At 44.7% G+C, this 19,757-nt stretch overlaps 1 protein-coding gene across 1 annotated transcript in view; it reads right to left on the bottom strand.

The window, feature by feature from the left end:
- LOC121587206 (post-GPI attachment to proteins factor 6-like) overlaps window positions 1-19,757 on the bottom strand; it is a 116,585-nt gene that overhangs the window by 36,779 nt on the left and 60,049 nt on the right. Inside the window, exon 3 of the mRNA XM_041904128.2 lies at window positions 7,114-7,321. Coding sequence (XP_041760062.2) covers window positions 7,114-7,321 — 208 coding nt within the window. The remainder of the gene's footprint in view (window positions 1-7,113; window positions 7,322-19,757) is intronic.

Below are 19,757 nucleotides of genomic sequence, written 5' to 3'. Positions count from 1 at the left end.
TAATTTTCCACCATAATTTGCAAATAAATTCATTAAAAATCCTACAATGTGATTATCTGGAGAAAATAAATCTCAATTTGTCTGTCATAGTTGACGTGTACCTATGATGAAAATTACAGGCCTCTCTCATCTTTTTAAGTGGGAGAACTTGCACAATTGGTGGCTGACTAAATACTTTTTTTCCCCACTGTAAATGTAAAGGTGATTTTATCCTCTACCAACCAACCAGCTAAATGTAAAGGTGAGGTAGCTTAGTGGTTAAGAGCATTGTGCCAGTAACTGAAAGGTCGCTGGTTCTAATCTCCGAGCCGACTAAGTGAAAAATCTGTCGATGTGCCCTTGAGCAAGGCACTTAACCCTAATTGCTCCTATAAGTCGCTCTGGATAAGAGCGTCTGCTAAATGACTAAAATGTAAATGTAAAATGTGATTTTATCCTCTACCAACCAACCAGCTAAATGTAAAATGTGATTTTATCCTCTACCAACCAACCAGCTAGTTGTATACTTTGTACAAGGTGGATTTCCTGTGCTGTTAACATCTGTCAACCTCGTATAGACAACAATGCATGTTGCCTGTTTAATCTGCTGGTAACAGAATGTGTGTTGATCTCCCCTGTATACCGTCAGAAGTCCCATCTGACATGCTTTGTGCTAATAAAATGATTAAGATGTAATTAGTAGATAAACTCTGCAGCGGAGCGGAGCGCTGAGTAATCAACCATAGAACCACAGAACCACAGAAGCACAGAACAACACATTTCTCTCTTGCTGTCATTTTTCTCTCCTATATCCTCTTTGTTCTACAGTGACATTTCAATAGAGACTAGCTGACATGCAGTGCAAACATCTCTGCCTGAGAAAGGACCTACAATATCACACACACATCTCTGCTGATTGGGGGCTCTCCAGCATTAGCCAGATTGTAATCTTATTAAAGTGCATTGGGGGCTCTGCAGCATTAGTCAGAGTGTAATCTTATTAAAGTGCATTGGGGGCTCTGCAGCATTAGTCAGAGTGTCATCTTATTAAAGAGCATTGGGGGCTCTGCAGCATTAGCCAGAGTGTAATCGTATTAAAGAGCATTGGGGGCTCTCCAGCATTAGCCAGAGTGTAATCTTATTAAAGAGCATTGGGGGCTCTGCAGCATTAGCCAGAGTGTAATCTTATTAAAGAGCATTGGGGGCTCTGCAGCATTAGCCAGAGTGTAATCTTATTAAAGAGCATTGGGGGCTCTGCAGCATTAGCCAGAGTGTAATCTTATTAAAGAGCATTGGGGGCTCTGCAGCATTAGCCAGAGTGTCATCTTATTAAAGTGCATTGGGGTCCCTGCAGCATTAGTCAGAGTGTAATCTTATTAAAGAGCATTGGGGGCTCTGCAGCATTAGCCAGAGTGTAATCTTATTAAAGTGCATTGGGGGCTCTGCAGCATTAGCCAGAGTGTAATCGTATTAAAGAGCATTGGGGGCTCTGCAGCATTAGCCAGAGTGTCATCGTATTAAAGAGCATTGGGGGCTCTGCAGCATTAGTCAGAGTGTAATCATATTAAATAGCATTGGGGTCTCTGCATCATTAGTCAGAGTGTAATCTTTTAAAGAGCATTGGGGGCTCTGCAGCATTAGCCAGATTGTAATCTTATTAAAGTGCATTGGGGGCTCTGCAGCATTAGTCAGAGTGTCATCTTATTAAAGAGCATTGGGGGCTCTGCAGCATTAGCCAGAGTGTAATCGTATTAAAGAGCATTGGGGGCTCTCCAGCATTAGCCAGAGTGTAATCTTATTAAAGAGCATTGGGGGCTCTGCAGCATTAGCCAGAGTGTAATCTTATTAAAGAGCATTGGGGGCTCTGCAGCATTAGCCAGAGTGTAATCTTATTAAAGTGCATTGGGGGCTCTGCAGCATTAGCCAGAGTGTAATCGTATTAAAGAGCATTGGGGGCTCTCCAGCATTAGTTAGAGTGTCATCTTAAAGAGCATTGAGGGCTCTGCAGCATTAGCCAGAGTGTAATCTTATTAAAGAGCATTGGGGGCTCTGCAGCATTAGCCAGAGTGTAATCTTATTAAAGTGCATTGAGGGCTCTGCAGCATTAGCCAGAGTGTAATCTTATTAAAGAGCATTGGGGGCTCTGCAGCATTAGCCAGAGTGTAATCTTATTAAAGTGCATTGGGGGCTCTGCAGCATTAGCCAGAGTGTAATCGTATTAAAGAGCATTGGGGGCTCTGCAGCATTAGCCAGAGTGTAATCTTATTAAAGTGCATTGGGGGCTCTGCAGCATTAGCCAGAGTGTAATCGTATTAAAGAGCATTGGGGGCTCTGCAGCATTAGCCAGAGTGTAATCGTATTAAAGAGCATTGGGGGCTCTGCAGCATTAGTCAGAGTGTAATCATATTAAATAGCATTGGGGTCTCTGCATAATTAGTCAGAGTGTAATCTTTTAAAGAGCATTGGGGGCTCTGCAGCATTAGTCAGAGTGTAATCGTATTAAAGAGCATTGGGGGCTCTGCAGCATTAGTCAGAGTGTAATCTTATTAAAGAGCATTGGGGGCTCTGCAGCATTAGCCAGAGTGTCATCTTATTAAAGTGCATTGGGGTCCCTGCAGCATTAGTCAGAGTGTAATCTTATTAAAGAGCATTGGGGGCTCTGCAGCATTAGCCAGAGTTTAATCTTATTAAAGTGCATTGGGGGCTCTGCAGCATTAGCCAGAGTGTAATCTTATTAAAGTGCATTGGGGGCTCTGCAGCATTAGCCAGAGTGTAATCGTATTAAAGAGCATTGGGGGCTCTGCAGCATTAGTCAGAGTGTAATCTTAATAAAGAGCATTGGGGGCTCTGCAGCATTAGCCAGAGTGTCATCTTATTAAAGTGCATTGGGGTCCCTGCAGCATTAGTCAGAGTGTAATCTTATTAAAGAGCATTGGGGGCTCTGCAGCATTAGCCAGAGTGTAATCTTATTAAAGAGCATTGGGGGCTCTGCAGCATTAGCCAGAGTGTAATCTTATTAAAGAGCATTGGGGGCTCTGCAGCATTAGCCAGAGTGTAATCGTATTAAAGAGCATTGGGGTCTCTGCAGCATTAGCCAGAGTGTAATCGTATTAAAGAGCATTGGGGGCTCTGCAGCATTAGTCAGAGTGTAATCATATTAAATAGCATTGGGGTCTCTGCATCATTAGTCAGAGTGTAATCTTTTAAAGAGCATTGGGGGCTCTGCAGCATTAGTCAGAGTGTAATCGTATTAAAGAGCATTGGGGGCTCTGCAGCATTAGTCAGAGTGTAATCTTATTAAAGAGCATTGGGGGCTCTGCAGCATTAGCCAGAGTGTCATCTTATTAAAGTGCATTGGGGTCCCTGCAGCATTAGTCAGAGTGTAATCTTATTAAAGAGCATTGGGGGCTCTGCAGCATTAGCCAGAGTGTAATCTTATTAAAGTGCATTGGGGGCTCTGCAGCATTAGCCAGAGTGTAATCTTATTAAAGTGCATTGGGGGCTCTGCAGCATTAGCCAGAGTGTCATCGTATTAAAGAGCATTGGGGGCTCTGCAGCATTAGTCAGAGTGTAATCATATTAAAGAGCATTGGGGTCTCTGCATCATTAGTCAGAGTGTAATCTTTTAAAGAGCATTGGGGGCTCTGCAGCATTAGTCAGAGTGTAATCGTATTAAAGAGCATTGGGGGCTCTGCAGCATTAGTCAGAGTGTAATCTTAATAAAGAGCATTGGGGGCTCTGCAGCATTAGCCAGAGTGTCATCTTATTAAAGAGCATTGGGGGCTCTGCAGCATTAGCCAGAGTGTAATCTTATTAAAGTGCATTGGGGGCTCTGCAGCATTAGTCAGAGTGTAATCGTATTAAAGAGCATTGGGGGCTCTGCAGCATTCGTCAGAGTGTAATCGTATTAAAGAGCATTGGGGGCTCTGCAGCATTAGCCAGAGTGTAATCGTATTAAAGAGCATTGGGGGCTCTGCAGCATTAGTCAGAGTGTAATCATATTAAAGAGCATTGGGGTCTCTGCATCATTAGTCAGAGTGTAATCTTTTAAAGAGCATTGGGGGCTCTGCAGCATTAGTCAGAGTGTAATCGTATTAAAGAGCATTGGGGGCTCTGCAGCATTAGTCAGAGTGTAATCTTAATAAAGAGCATTGGGGTCCCTGCAGCATTAGTCAGAGTGTAATCTTATTAAAGAGCATTGGGGGCTCTGCAGCATTAGCCAGAGTGTAATCTTATTAAAGTGCATTGGGGTCTCTGCAGCATTAGTCAGAGTGTAATCTTATTAAAGAGCATTGGGGGCTCTGCAGCATTAGCCAGAGTGTAATCTTATTAAAGAGCATTGGGGGCTCTGCAGCATTAGTCAGAGTGTAATCGTATTAAAGAGCATTGGGGGCTCTGCAGCATTAGTCAGAGTGTAATCGTATTAAAGAGCATTGGGGGCTCTGCAGCATTAGCCAGAGTGTCATCGTATTAAAGAGCTTTGGGGGCTCTGCAGCATTAGTCAGAGTGTAATCGTATTAAAGAGCATTGGGGGCTCTGCAGCATTAGTCAGAGTGTCATCGTATTAAAGAGCATTGGGGGCTCTGCAGCATTAGTCAGAGTGTAATCGTATTAAAGAGCATTGGGGGCTCTGCAGCATTAGTCAGAGTGTAATCGTATTAAAGAGCATTGGGGGCTCTGCAGCATTAGTCAGAGTGTAATCGTATTAAAGAGCATTGGGGGCTCTGCAGCATTAGTCAGAGTGTAATCGTATTAAAGAGCATTGGGGCTCTGCAGCATTAGTCAGAGTGTAATCGTATTAAAGAGCATTGGGGGCTCTGCAGCATTAGTCAGAGTGTAATCGTATTAAAGAGCATTGGGGGCTCTGCAGCATTAGCCAGAGTGTAATCGTATTAAAGAGCATTGGGGGCTCTGCAGCATTAGTCAGAGTGTAATCGTATTAAAGAGCATTGGGGGCTCTGCAGCATTAGTCAGAGTGTAATCGTATTAAAGAGCATTGGGGGCTCTGCAGCATTAGTCAGAGTGTAATCGTATTAAAGAGCATTGGGGGCTCTGCAGCATTAGCCAGAGTGTAATCGTATTAAAGAGCATTGGGGGCTCTGCAGCATTAGTCAGAGTGTAATCGTATTAAAGAGCATTGGGGGCTCTGCAGCATTAGTCAGAGTGTAATCGTATTAAAGAGCATTGGGGGCTCTGCAGCATTAGTCAGAGTGTAATCGTATTAAAGAGCATTGGGGGCTCTGCAGCATTAGTCAGAGTGTAATCGTATTAAAGAGCATTGGGGGCTCTGCAGCATTAGTCAGAGTGTAATCGTATTAAAGAGCATTGGGGGCTCTGCAGCATTAGTCAGAGTGTAATCGTATTAAAGAGCATTGGGGGCTCTGCAGCATTAGTCAGAGTGTAATCGTATTAAAGAGCATTGGGGGCTCTGCAGCATTAGTCAGAGTGTAATCTTATTAAAGAGCATTGGGGCTCTGCAGCATTAGTCAGAGTGTAATCGTATTAAAGAGCATTGGGGGCTCTGCAGCATTAGTCAGAGTGTAATCGTATTAAAGAGCATTGGGGGCTCTGCAGCATTAGCCAGAGTGTAATCGTATTAAAGAGCATTGGGGGCTCTGCAGCATTAGTCAGAGTGTAATCGTATTAAAGAGCATTGGGGCTCTGCAGCATTAGTCAGAGTGTAATCGTATTAAAGAGCATTGGGGGCTCTGCAGCATTAGTCAGAGTGTAATCGTATTAAAGAGCATTGGGGGCTCTGCAGCATTAGTCAGAGTGTAATCGTATTAAAGAGCATTGGGGGCTCTGCAGCATTAGTCAGAGTGTAATCGTATTAAAGAGCATTGGGGGCTCTGCAGCATTAGTCAGAGTGTAATCGTATTAAAGAGCATTGGGGGCTCTGCAGCATTAGTCAGAGTGTAATCGTATTAAAGAGCATTGGCGCAGCCATCAGGGGATTCTACATCTCCATTCCAGTGTCTGTCTGCTCACCAAACCACGTATCACAGAAAAGCTGAAGGATATTTCCAGGCTTTGTCTATAGCATGCTCTAATAACACACCTACACACACCACACACACACACACCCTACACACCACACCACACACCCTACACACCACACCCTACACGCACACACACACACCCTACACACACACACACACACACACACACACACACACCCTACACACCACACCACACACCCTACACACCACACCCTACACGCACACACACACACACACACACACCCTACACACACACACACACCACACACACACCCTACACACCACACACACACACACACACACACACACACACACCCTACACACCACACCACACACACACTACACACACCCCACACACCACACACACACCACACCACACACACACAACACACCACAGTTCAGAGGTTTCTCCAGACAGGACGTACCATGGCCCAGTTCAGAGGTTTCTCCAGACAGGACATACCATGGCCCAGTTTGAAGACAGCTACTGACATGGTATGAGTGTGACAGACTAGGCAGGTCGGGAAGTAGCTACTAGCTATTGACATGATGACTTTGAAAGCTTGTTTGACTACTGCTAATTAAACCGTCACTGCTGAGACAAACAGCCACAAACTAGTGTGTTCCTGTGTGTGTCCTGAGCAGCGCAGAGCAGTCAGTGAGTCACGCAGAATCACCCTGAGAAGGACGGCAGAGGCAGAAGACGACAGGCTCCATGGGAGCGTTGGGTTAGCACTGCGCTAACTGTCAGGACGCCCCATCGGCTCTGCCTTGCTTTAGCTGGTGATCTGATCAGGGATGGCAAGCAGGCATCTCAGCCCGATGGAGACGCTCCATCCATCTCTCTATCTGACTGCCAGCCATGCGGAGTGCTGCAGCCGGCCAGATGTGGGTCACCCTCTATTGGATCCACCAAACAGTCAAAACCTGACCTTTCCATTTCTCAAGCGGTACAAGGCAGGGGTGTACCTTATCACTTTATCAGTTTGAAAAAGTTGCTATACGTTCACAGACTGAAAAAGCCACTACGTCAACATACACAACAGATTGTGAGAAAAAAACAACTCTCCCGCCAGAGAATAACAGTCCAACCATCATCCAGACAGACTCAGCCTGCCCATTCCTCCAGACTCACCTTGACAGAGATCTTTCCCTCATCCTTGGGCAGGTGTGCAGCCAGGAACCAATCCCCGGGGAGGGGGGAGGTCACGTTGAACACCCCTGTGGTGCGGTTTGGTAAAGTCCAGGTCAGAGTGACTGCAAAGGACCCTGGGACAATGGTATCCCGTGGGAACCGCGTGTGGAGGGGGTTGATGACGGGAGGGGCTCCTGATCTAAAGTACCTGGAGACAAGGACAAACACACTTACAAGGACATACTCATCACACACAGTGTAGACACACACACACACACACACACACACACACACACACACACACACACACACACACACACACACACACACACACCTAGTGATGAAGTGAGATATCTTCCCCGGTGAGACAGAAAGCTATCATCATTTAGTATGATCTAAAACCTGCAAGCTGTTGAAATTATGGGCTTCACTTTTCTCATTACAGAAATGATAAATCAGAGGAGCAACTAACAGAATTAATTAGAGAAGAGAGAGAGAAAGAGAGACAGGGAAGGAGAGATATGGAGAGAATGAGAGAGAGAGAGAGAGAGAGAGAGAGAGAGAGAGAGAGAGAGCGAGAGAGAGAGAGAGAGAGAGAGAGAGGGAGAGTGTGAGAGGGAAGGAGGGAGAGCGAGAGAGAGAGTGAGAGGGAAGGAGGGAAAGCGAGGGAGAGTGTGAGAGGGAAGGAGGGAGAGAGAGCGAGAGAAATATTAGAATCAACTATTAAAGACTACCAGAACCCACTGGATTCTCCAATTACATTGAATGAACTACAGGACAAAATACAAACCCTCCAACCCAAAAAGGCCTGTGGTGTTGATGGTATCCTCAATGAAATTATACAGACCACAAATTCCAATTGGCTATACTTAAACTCTAACATCATCCTCAGCTCTGGCATCTTCCCCAATATTTGGAACCAAGGACTGATATCCAAGCAACAAAAGTGGAGACAAATTTGACCCCAATAACTACCGTGGGATATGCGTCAACAGCAACCTTGGGAAAATCCTCTGCTTTATCATTAACAGCAGACTTGTACATTTCCACAATTAAAACAATGTACTGAGCAAATGTCAAATTGGCTTTTTACCAAATTACCGTACGACAGACCACGTATTCACCCTGCACACCCTAATTGACAAACAAACAAACCAAAACAAAGGTAAAGTCTTCTCATGCTTTGTTGATTTCAAAAAAGCTTTTGACTCAATTTGGCATGAGGGTCTGCTATACAAATTGATGGAAAGTGGGGTTGGGGGAAAAACATACGACATTATAAAATCCATGTACACAAACAACGAATGTGCGGTTAAAATTGGCAAAAAACACACATACTTCTTTCTACAGGGCCATGCGGTGAGACAGGTTTGCCGCTTAAGCCCCACCCTCAACATATATATCAACTAATTGGCAAGGGCACTAGAACAGTCTGCAGCACCCGGCCTCACCCTACTAGAATCTGAAGTCAAATGTCTACTGTTTGCTGATGATCTGGTGCTTCTGTCACCAACCAAGAAGGGCCTACAGCAGCACCTAGATCTTCTGCACAGATTCTGTCTGACCTGGGCCCTGACAGTAAATCTCATTAAGACAAAAATAATGGTGTTCCAAAAAAGTTCCAGTTGCCAGAACCACAAATACAAATTACACTGTTGCCCTAGAGCACACATACAACTATACACACATATCTCTCTCTCTGCCTCCTTCTTTCCACTCCTCTCCTCTTTTGACCTCACCCTCTCACCGTCCCCCCCTACTCACAAGGCAGGCAATACGCTTGACCTCATCTTCACTAGATGCTGCTCCTCTACTAATCTCACTGCAACTCCCCTCCATGTCTCCGACCACTACTTTGTTTCCTTTTCTCTCTCGCTCTCCTCCCACACTACTCACTCTGCCCCTACACAGATGGTAATGCGCCGCCGCAACCTTCGCTCTCTCTCTCCCACTACTCTCTCCTCTTCCATCCTATCATCTCTTCCCTCTGCTCAATCCTTCTCCCTCCAATCTCCTGATTCTGCCTCCTCAACCCTCCTCTCCTCCCTTTCTGCATCCTTTGACTCTCTGTGTCCCCTATCCTCCCGGCCGGCTCGGTCCTCCCCTCCAGCTCCGTGGCTTGATGACTCATTGCGAGCTCACAGAACAGAGCTCCGGGCAGCGGAGCGGAAATGGAAGAAAACTAAACTCCCTGCCGACCTGGCATCTTTTCACTCCCTCCTCTCTACATTTTCTTCATCTGTTTCTGCTGCTAAGGCCACCTTCTACCACTCTAAATTCCAAGCATCTGCCTCTAACCCTAGGAAGCTCTTTGCCACATTTCCCCCCCCCCCCTCCTCTCTCTCTGTGGATGACTTCGTCAAGCACTTTGAAAAGAAGGTTGACGACATCCGATCCTCGTTTGTTAAGTCTAATGACACCGCTGGTCCTGCTCACACTGCCCTACCCTATGCTTTGACTTCTTTCTCCCCTCTCTCTCCAGATAAAATCCTGCGACTTGTGACTGCAGGCCGCCCAACAACCTGCCCGCTTGACCCCATCCCCTCCTCCCTTCTCCAGACCATCTCCGGTGACCTTCTCCCCTACCTCACCTCGCTGATCAACTCATCCTTGACCGCTGGCCATGTCCCTTCCGTCTTCAAGAGAGCGAGAGTTGCTCCCCTTCTCAAAAAACCAACACTCGACCCCACTGATGTCAACAACTACAGACCAGTATCCCTTCTTTCTTTTCTTTCCAAAACTATTGAGCGTGCCGTCTTTAGCCAACTCTCTTGCTATCTCTCTCAGAATGACCTTCTTGATCCAAACCAATCAGGTTTCAGGACTGGTCATTCAACTGAGACTGCTCTTCTCTGTGTCACGGAGACTCTCCGCACTGCTAAAGCTAACTCTCTCTCCTCTGCTCTTGTCCTTCTAGACCTGTCTGCTGCCTTTGATACTGTGAACCATCAGATCCTCCTCTCCACCCTCTCCGAGCTGGGCATCTCCGGCGCGGCTCACTCCTGGATTGCGTCCTACCTGACCGGTCGCTCCTACCAAGTGGCGTGGCGAGAAGCTGTCTCCGCACCACGTGCTCTCACCACTGGTGTCCCCCAGGGCTCAGTTCTAGGCCCTCTCCTTTTCTCCCTATACACCAAGTCACTTGGCTCTGTCATATCCTCACATGGCCTTTCCTATCATTGCTACGCTGACGATACACAACTAATCTTCTCCTTTCCCCCTTCTGATAACCAGGTGGCGAATCGCATCTCTGCATGTCTGGCAGACATATCAGTATGGATGACGGATCACCACCTCAAGCTGAACCCTGGCAAGACGGAGCTGCTCTTCCTCCCGGGGAAGGACTGCCCGTTCCATGATCTCGCCATCACGGTTGACAACTCCGCTGTGTCCTCCTCCCAGAGTGCGAAGAGCCTAGGCGTGACCCTGGACAACACCCTGTCGTTCTCCGCCAACATCAAGGCGGTGACCCGCTCCTGCAGGTTCATGCTCTACAACATTCGGAGAGTACGACCCTGCCTTACACAGGAAGCGGCACAGGTCCTAATCCAGGCACTTGTCATCTCCCGGCTGGACTACTGCAACTCGCTGTTGGCTGGCCTCCCTGCCTGTGCCATTAAACCCCTACAACTCATCCAGAATGCCGCAGCCCGTCTTATGTTCAACCTTCCCAAGTTCTCTCACGTCACCCCCCTCCTCCGCACACTCCACTGGCTTCCAGTTGAAGCTCGCATCCGCTACAAGACCATGGTGCTTGCCTATGGAGCAGTGAGGGGAACGGCACCTCTGTACCTTCAGGCTCTGATCAGTCCCTACACCCAAACGAGGGCATTGCGTTCATCCACCTCTGGCCTGCTGGCTCCCCTTCCTCTGCGGAAGCATAGTTCCCGCTCAGCCCAGTCAAAACTGTTCGCTGCTCTGGCACCCCAATGGTGGAACAAGCTCCCTCACGACGCCAGGACAGCGGAGTCACTCACCACCTTCCGGAGACATTTGAAACCCCACCTCTTTAAGGAATACCTGGGATAGGATAAAGTAATCCTTCTACCCCCCCCAAATTGTAAAGTGGTTATCCCACTGGCTATAGGGTGAACGCACCAATTTGTGAGTCGCTCTGGCTAAGAGCGTCTGCTAAATGACGTTAATGTGCCCTTGAGCAAGGCACTTAACCCTAATTGCTCCTGTAAGTCGCTCTGGATAAGAGCGTCTGCTAAATGACTAAAATGTAAAATGTAAATGTATACATACCTCGGCCAAAACAGGTCAGCACCACAGGTAACCTCCACAAAGGTGTGAACGATTTGAGAGACAAGGCAAGAAGGGCCTTCTATGCCATCAAAAGGAACATGAAATTCGACATCCCAATTAGGATTTGGCTAAAAATACTTGAATCAGTTATAGAACCCATTGCTATTTATGGTTGTGAGGTCTGGGGTCCGCTCACCAACCAAGAATTCACAAAATGGGACAAACCCCAAATTGAGATTGCATGCAGAATTCTGCAAAAATATCCTCTGCGTACAATGTAAAACACCAAATAATGCATGCAGAGCAGAATTAGGCCGATACCCGCTAATTATCAAAATCCAGAAAAGAGCCGTTAAATTCTACAACCACCTAAAAGGAAGCGATTCCCAAACCTTCCATAACAAAGCCATTACCTACAGAGAGATGAACTTGTAGAAGAGTCCCCTAACCAAGCTGGTCCTGGGGCTCTGTTCACAAACACAAACAGACCCCACAGAGCCCCAGAACAGCAACACAATTAGACCCAACCAAATCATGAGAAAACAAAAAGATAATTATTTCCAATGTGTCAAGTAATTAACAAAAAAACAGAGCAAACTAGAATGCTATTTTGCCCTAAAAAGAGAGTACACAGTGGCAGGATACCTGACCACTGTGACTGACCCAAAATTAAGGAAAGCTTTGACTATGTACAGACTCAGTGAGCATAGCCTTGCTATTGAGAAAGGCCGCCGTAGGCAGACCTGGCTCTCAAGAGAAGACAGGCTATGTGCACACTGCCCACAAAATGAGGTGGAAACTGAGCTGCACTTCCTAACCTCCTGCCAAATGTATGACCATATTAGAGACACATGTGACTCGTTTCAGGAAACTAGGCGTATGTCACGCGTCATTACTTCACAGGAGAGAACATACTTTTTTTTTTTTTTTCGAAATGCCTTCTGGAACATGTGAAATAGATCACGTAGTAGAACTGCATAAGTGTTGCTCTCTGGAAATTGAGAGAATTGAGACCGAGTTGAAAAATTGAACACACAGAAGGCTGTTGTATAAAACACCTGTCTCCGGATTACATCTTCAAACTAAGGGCAACCATGGCATCCGTGACAGAGAGGGAGAAGCGTCCATCCATGTATACGGGTAAAATAGTCTAGCTAGATACATTTTCAGATATTATACGTTTCTAATCTGGTCAGAAAGTCTAAAGTGTACAGCTACAGTGAGGGAAAAAATTAATTTGATCCCCTGCTGATTTTGTACGTTTGCCCACTGACAAAGACATGATCAGTCTATAATTTTATTGGTAGGTTTATTTCAACAGTGAGAGACAGAATAACAACAACAAAAATCCAGAAAAACGCATGTCAAAAATGTTATAAATTGATTTGCATTTTAAATTAGGGAAATAAGTATTTGATCCCTCTGCAAAACATGACTTAGTACTTGTTGGCAAAACCCTTGTTGGCAATCACAGAGGTCAGACGTTTCTTGTAGTTGGCCACCAGGTTTGCACACATCTCAGAAGGGATTTTGTCCCACTCCTCTTTGCAGATCTTCTCCAAGTCATTAAGGTTTCGAGGCTGACGTTTGGCAACTCGAACCTTCAGCTCCCTACATAGATGGGATTTCTATGGGATTAAGGTCTGGACACTGGCTAGGCCACTCCAGGACCTTAATGTGCTTCTTCTTGAGCCACTCCTTTGTTGCCTTGGCCGTGTGTTTTGGGTCATTGTCATGCTGGAATACCCATCCACGACCCGTTAGGTAAATAAATAATAAGCCAATAAAGCCCTTTGAATTGAATTGATTTGAGAGAGAGAAACAAATCTATAATTCTGAAGATGTAACTTCCTGTGGCTCCTCCATTCACAGTGTCACGCCCTGACCTTGAGAGCCCAGGTTTCTCTAGTTGGTTTGGTCAGGGTGTGAATTCTATGTGTTGTATTTCTATGTTGGCCGGGTGTGGTTCCCAATCAGAGGCAGCTGTCGATCGTTGTCTCTGATTGGGCATCATACTTAGGTAGCCATTTTGCCTACCTATGTTGTGGGATCTTATTTCAGTTTGGCTTGTTGGATGTTTAGCCTTTTGAACTTCACGTTACAATACTTTTGTTGTTTTGTCGGTGTTTAACATAATAAACGACTATGTACGCATACCCACGCTGCACCTTGGTCCAATCCTTTACTCAACGAACGTGACACACAGACAGACAGGAAATGGTGACTTATGTTATTAAGATTTGTACACAAATATTCAGGTAGACATTTTCCAGTCTGTTTATGTTACGGCGGATGCTGACGCATGCAGATAGGATGCACGGGGAGTGAGTACCGACAAAACTGTGGTAATATGTAGAAGCCAGACAACAAAGTTTAAATTAAGCCTCTGATAGATCAATTGGAAGAGGGGTCAGTTAGGTACAACACCTAACCAATCAGTTGGTAAAGCGGCGCTGCGACACTAATCCAACCAGCCATGGCCCCAGAGAAAAAGACAAGGAGCAGCTTGGAGACGAGAGTAATGAACAGCTAAAGAATATCCAAAACAAACAAACTGCTACAATCTGTTGTTAAAAAGTAGAAAAAGAAAGTAGAGTCGATGGTGTCAGACATGGTGTGGTCATGAACGAACAAGACAACAACATGAGCCTTCTGGAAACGAAGTTGCAAACTTTAGAAGATGAACTGGACCAGCAAGAAAACAGAATGAGACAAAAGAATATGAGAATGTTGGTCTCTCTACCGGAAGAGGAGGGGAAAAGGAGAGCTTTCCAGCTAGCTGGTTCAAGCTGATATCAGAGGAATTGATGCCAACGATGATAGGATCGGCATGAAACAGAAAAAACACTAAATACCTTCACATGGTAATTTTCAAGGTGTGGAACTATCAGCTTGAAAAAACAGGAAGGGGGAGGTGGAGAGGTTTGGGAGAGAGAGAGAAGGAAGGAAGGATTGAACTACATTTTCATTTTATTTATTTTTGTGACTTGCCACAGCACCTCAAAAGTACAAAGAAGTACTTTCCTTTGTGTTTTTAGTGTGCTTTCTGTTAAATGTCTGCTCAGCCCACACGCTCTACAGTGCAACCAGAAAGTATTCAGACCTCGTCCTATTTTCTACATTTTGTTACGTTACAGCCTTATTCTAAAAATTGATTAAATAAATAAAAATCCTTATCTACATCACAATACCCCATGATGACAAAGCGAAAACAGGTTTTTAGATTTTTTTTGTACAATTATTAAAAATAAAAAAACAGAAATACCTTATTTACATAAGAGTTCAGAGCCTTTGCTATGAGACTCAAAATTGAGATCAGGTGCACCCTGTTTCCATTCTTCATCCTTGAGATGAACACAGTGGCCTCCATCATTCTGAAATGGAATTTGTTTGGAACCACCAAGACTCTTCCTAGAGCTGGCCACCCGGACTAACTGAGCAATCGGGGAGAAGGGCCTTGGTCAGGGAGGTGACCAAGAACCCGATGGTCACTCTGACAAAGCTCCAGAGTTCCTCTGTGGAGATGGGAGAACCTTCCAGAAGGACAACCATCTCTGCAGCACTCCACCAATCAGGCCTTTATTGTAGAGTGGCTAGACGGAAGCCACTCCTCAGTAAAAGGCACATGACAGCCCGCTTGGAGTTTGCCAAAAGGCACCTAAAGGACTCTCAGACCATGAGAAACAAGATTCTCTGATCTGATGAAACCAAGATTGAACTTTTTGGCCTGAATGCCAAGCGTCACATCTGGAAGAAACCTGAAACCATCCCTACAGTGAAGCATGGTGGTGGCAGCATCATGCTGTGGGACAACGACCATAAGCACACAGCCAAGACAATTCAGAAGTGGCTTCGGGACAAGTCTCTGAATGTCCTTGAGTGGCCCAGACAGAGCCTGGACTTGAAACCGATCGAACATCTCTGGAGAGACCTGAATATAGCTGTGCAGCGACACTCCCCATCCAACCTGACAGAGCTTGAGAGGATCTGCAGAGAAGAATGGGAGAAACTCGCCAAATACAGGTGTGCCAAGCTTGTAGCGTCATATCCAAGAAGACTCGAGGCTGTAATCGCTGCCAAGGTGCTTCAACAAAGTACTGAGTAAAGGGTCTGAATACTTATGTAAATGTGATATTTCAGTTTAAAAACCTGTTTTTGCTTTGTCATTATTGGGGTATTTTGTGTAGATTGATGAGGGGGAAAAAGGCTATTTAATCAATTTTAGAATAAGGCTGTAACGTAACAACATGTGGAAAAAGTCAAGGGGTCTGAATACTTTCCCATTTCATGGAATGCCCACTCATACGACATGTCCGCTAAAATATTTTATCAGGTTCTTCAATGATAGACAAGGTTAACTTTGATTCTATACAAGTAAAGACCAATAAAATCCAACTTATCACATGGAATGTGCACAGGCTTCATGATGGAGAAAAAAGCACATTGTTCTAGAACACTTAAAGAGAATGTCAGCAGATGTGGTTTTCCTGCAAGAGATACATTAAAAAAAAAGGATACATGTAATATCTAAAGAGGAGCTGGGTTGGAGAGAGGCCTATGCTGCCACCTAGTGTAGTAACATCAGAGGTGCAGCCATCCTGATAAATAAGAATACACCCTGTTCCCCTTATGTCCCAGCACACCAAGGAGGACGTTTTCTAATGTTGAATTGTACCTTACATGATGGAAAATACACTTTAATTTTATTGTATATCCCACCAAGGGCAAATCTGTTGTTTTTAGATAGAATTCTAGCAGGAGACTTAAGTTACCTTAAGTTGTACTCACTTAAGTTTACCTCCACTGTACTCATATCCTTCCATATCCTTGTCTGTACATAATGCCCTGAACTATTCTACAACGCTTTGGATAAAAGCGTCTGCTAAATGGCATATTATTATTATATTATATTTATTATTATATTATATTATATATTATTATTATATATTATAACGCCCGGAAATCTACCCCCTTTATTCTCTGTACCCAACGCACTAGAAGACCAGTACTTAAAGCCTTTAGCTGTTCTATTCCTTCTCTGTTCCTCTGGTGATGTAGAGGTTAACCCAGGCCCTGTAGCCTCCAGTATCACTCCTACTCCCCAGGCACTATAATTTGTTGACTTCTGTAACCGTAAAAGCCTTGGTTTTCTGCATGTTAACATCAGAAGCCTCCTTCCTAAGTTTGAGTTACTCACTGTGTTAGCACACTCCGCCAACCCTGATGTTCTAGCAGTGTCTGAATCCTGGCTTAGGAAGGCCACCAAAAATTCAGAAATGTCCATCAACTACAACATTTTCCATCTAGATAGAACTGCCAAAGGGGGTGGAGTTGCAATCTACTGTAGAGATAGCCTGCAGAGCTCTATCATACTATCCAGGTCTGTGCCCAAACAGTTTGAGCTCCTACTTCTAAAAATCCACCTTTCCAGAAATAAATCTCTCACTGTTGCCGCTTGCTACAGACCCCCCTCAGCCCCGAGCTGTGCCCTGGACACCATATGTGAATTGATTGTCCCCCATCTATCCTCAGAGTTCGTACTGCTTGGTGACCTAAACTGGGATATGCTTAACACCCCGGCCATCCTACAATCTAAACTAGATGCCCTCAATCTCACACAAATTATCAAGGAACCTACCAGGTACAACCCTAAATCCGTCAACATGGGCACCCTCATAGATATCCTGACTAACTTACCCTCTAAATACACCTCCGCTGTCTTCAACCAGGATCTCAGCCATCACTGCCTTATTGCCTGCGTCCGTAACGGGTCCGCGGTCAAACGACCACCTCTCATCACTGTCAAACGCTCCCTAAAACACTTTAGCGAGCAGGCCTTCCTAATTGACCTGGCCCAGGTATCCTGGATGGATATAGATCTCATTCCGTCAGTAGAGGATGCCTGGTTGTTCTTTAAAAGTGCTTTCCTCTCAATCTTAAATAAGCATACCCCATTCCAAAAAATCAGAACTAAGAACAGATATAGCCCCTGGTTCTCCTCAGACTTGACTGCCCTTGACCAGCACAAAAACATCCTGTTCCGTACTGCATTAGCATCAAACAGCCCCCGTGATATGAAACTTTTCAGGGAAGTTAGGAACCAATATACACAATCAGTTAGGAAAGCAAAGGCTAGCTTTTTCAAACAGAAATGTGCATCCTGTAGCACTAACTCCAAAAAGTTTTGGGACACTGTAAAGTCCATGGAGAATAAGAGCACCTCCTCCCAACTGCCCACTGCACTGAGGCTAGGAAATACTGTCACCACCGATAAATCTATAATAAATCGAGAATTTCAACAAGCGTTTTGCTACGGCTGGCCATGCTTTCCACCTGGCTACCACTACCCCGGCCACCAGCTCTGCACCCTCCGCTGCAACTTGCCCATGCCCACCCTGCTTTTCCTTCACCCAAATTCAGACAGCTGATGTTCTGAAAGAGCTGCAAAATCTGGACCCCTACAAATCATCTGGGCTAGACAATCTGGACCCTTTCTTTCTAAAAAAAAGCCGCCGAAATTGTCGCAACCCCTATTACTAGCCTGTTCAACCTCTCTTTCGTAACGTCTGAGATCCCCAGAGATCCCCAGATATTGGAAAGCTGCCGCGGTCATCCCCCTCTTCAAAGGGGGTGACACTCTAGATCCAAACTGTTACAGACTTATATCCATCCTGCCCTGTCTTTCGAAAGTTTTTGAAAGCCAATTTAACTTACCATCGACCCTGACACGACATGACATGATAGCCAAGAAATCATGCAGTACTGACAATCCAGACGGAGTAGACCTGTAAAGCCAACCCAATCCAGAGGGAGTAGACCTGTTTAAACCAACCCTCTCTCCACCCACACACATTTAGTAAAGCCAACCCAATCCAGAGGGAGTAGACCTGTAAAACCAACCCTCTCTCCACCCATTTTTAAAGCCAACACACATTTAGTTTTTATTCCAGGGTCGGTTCTCTATCACCTCGGCCTATATCATTAGGATCAACGATATAAACGGTAGCGTAAATAGCTTATAGAGAAATATATAATATACCTCTCGCTTAGAGAAGTGCTTCCATAAGCCAGTTATTGTGTTGGTTCTACCGTTAACTTTAATCAGTTAACCATCCCTAATAGGGACAACAACCTTGTTGACAATACCCAATCCATTTGCCGGTGTGTATCGGAACAATTACATTTGACATTTTAAATATTGAGATTGATTTTTTTTTTTATGTAAAAGGATAATGACACCAATTATTTAAGGATCGTATCTATAGACAGGTTATGTATAGGCCTACTCCTAGACAGGTTATGTATAGGTCTACTCCTAGACAGGTTATGTATAGGTCTACTCCTAGACAGGTTATGTATAGGTCTACTCCTAGACAGGTTATGTATAGGTCTACTCCTAGACAGGTTATGTATAGGTCTACTCCTAGACAGGTTATGTATAGGCCTACTCCTAGACAGGTTATGTATAGGTCTACTCCTAGACAGGTTATGTATAGGTCTCTGTGGTCCTCTGTAGCTCAGCTGGTAGAGCACGGCGCTTGTAACGCCAAGGTAGTGGGTTCGATCCCCGGGACCACCCATACACAAAAATGTATGCACGCACGACTGTAAGTCGCTTTGGATAAAAGCGTCTGCTAAATGGCATATTATTATTATTATTTACTCCAAAAGACAGGTTATGTATAGGTCTACTCCTAGACAGGTTATGTATAGGCCTACTCCTAGACAGGTTATGTATAGGTCTACTCCTAGACAGGTTATGTATAGGTCTACTCCTAGACAGGTTATGTATAGGCCTACTCCTAGACAGGTTATGTATAGGTCTACTCCTAGACAGGTTATGTATAGGTCTACTCCTAGACAGGTTATGTATAGGTCTACTCCTAGACAGGTTATGTATAGGTCTACTCCTAGACAGGTTATGTATAGGTCTACTCCTAGACAGGTTATGTATAGGTCTACTCCTAGACAGGTTATGTATAGGTCTACTCCTAGACAGGTTATGTATAGGTCTACTCCTAGACAAGTTATGTATAGGTCTACTCCAGTAGAGACCCTATACAGGTTTTTAATTCTATAATCCTTTATCCTTACATTAGATCTATTCTTATTTATTACGTTTTATCTTAAAAGCTAATCATTCCGATTCACATCCGCGAACAAGGGCCACACTACATAACAGCTTTTAAGTCATAATATACCCAACCTCTACAATTAGGCCATATCATATCATATCATATCATATCAAAAAAATTATCTTCAAATTAAATAAATAAACAATCAAAAAAGAAAAAAGGTAATCTTCGTCTTCCCATAAATCAAAACCTGATTTGAAATCTATAGAGTCCTAATTTCCATATTGCCTAAAAAAAAAGTCCAACCTTATTTTAAGTCCA

Source organism: Coregonus clupeaformis, unplaced genomic scaffold, assembly GCF_020615455.1.
Source record: "Coregonus clupeaformis isolate EN_2021a unplaced genomic scaffold, ASM2061545v1 scaf0002, whole genome shotgun sequence".
Classification (NCBI taxonomy): Eukaryota; Metazoa; Chordata; class Actinopteri; order Salmoniformes; family Salmonidae; genus Coregonus; species Coregonus clupeaformis.
The sequence above is the reverse complement of the archived record's forward strand: the minus strand, read 5'-3'. Positions and strand labels throughout refer to the sequence as shown.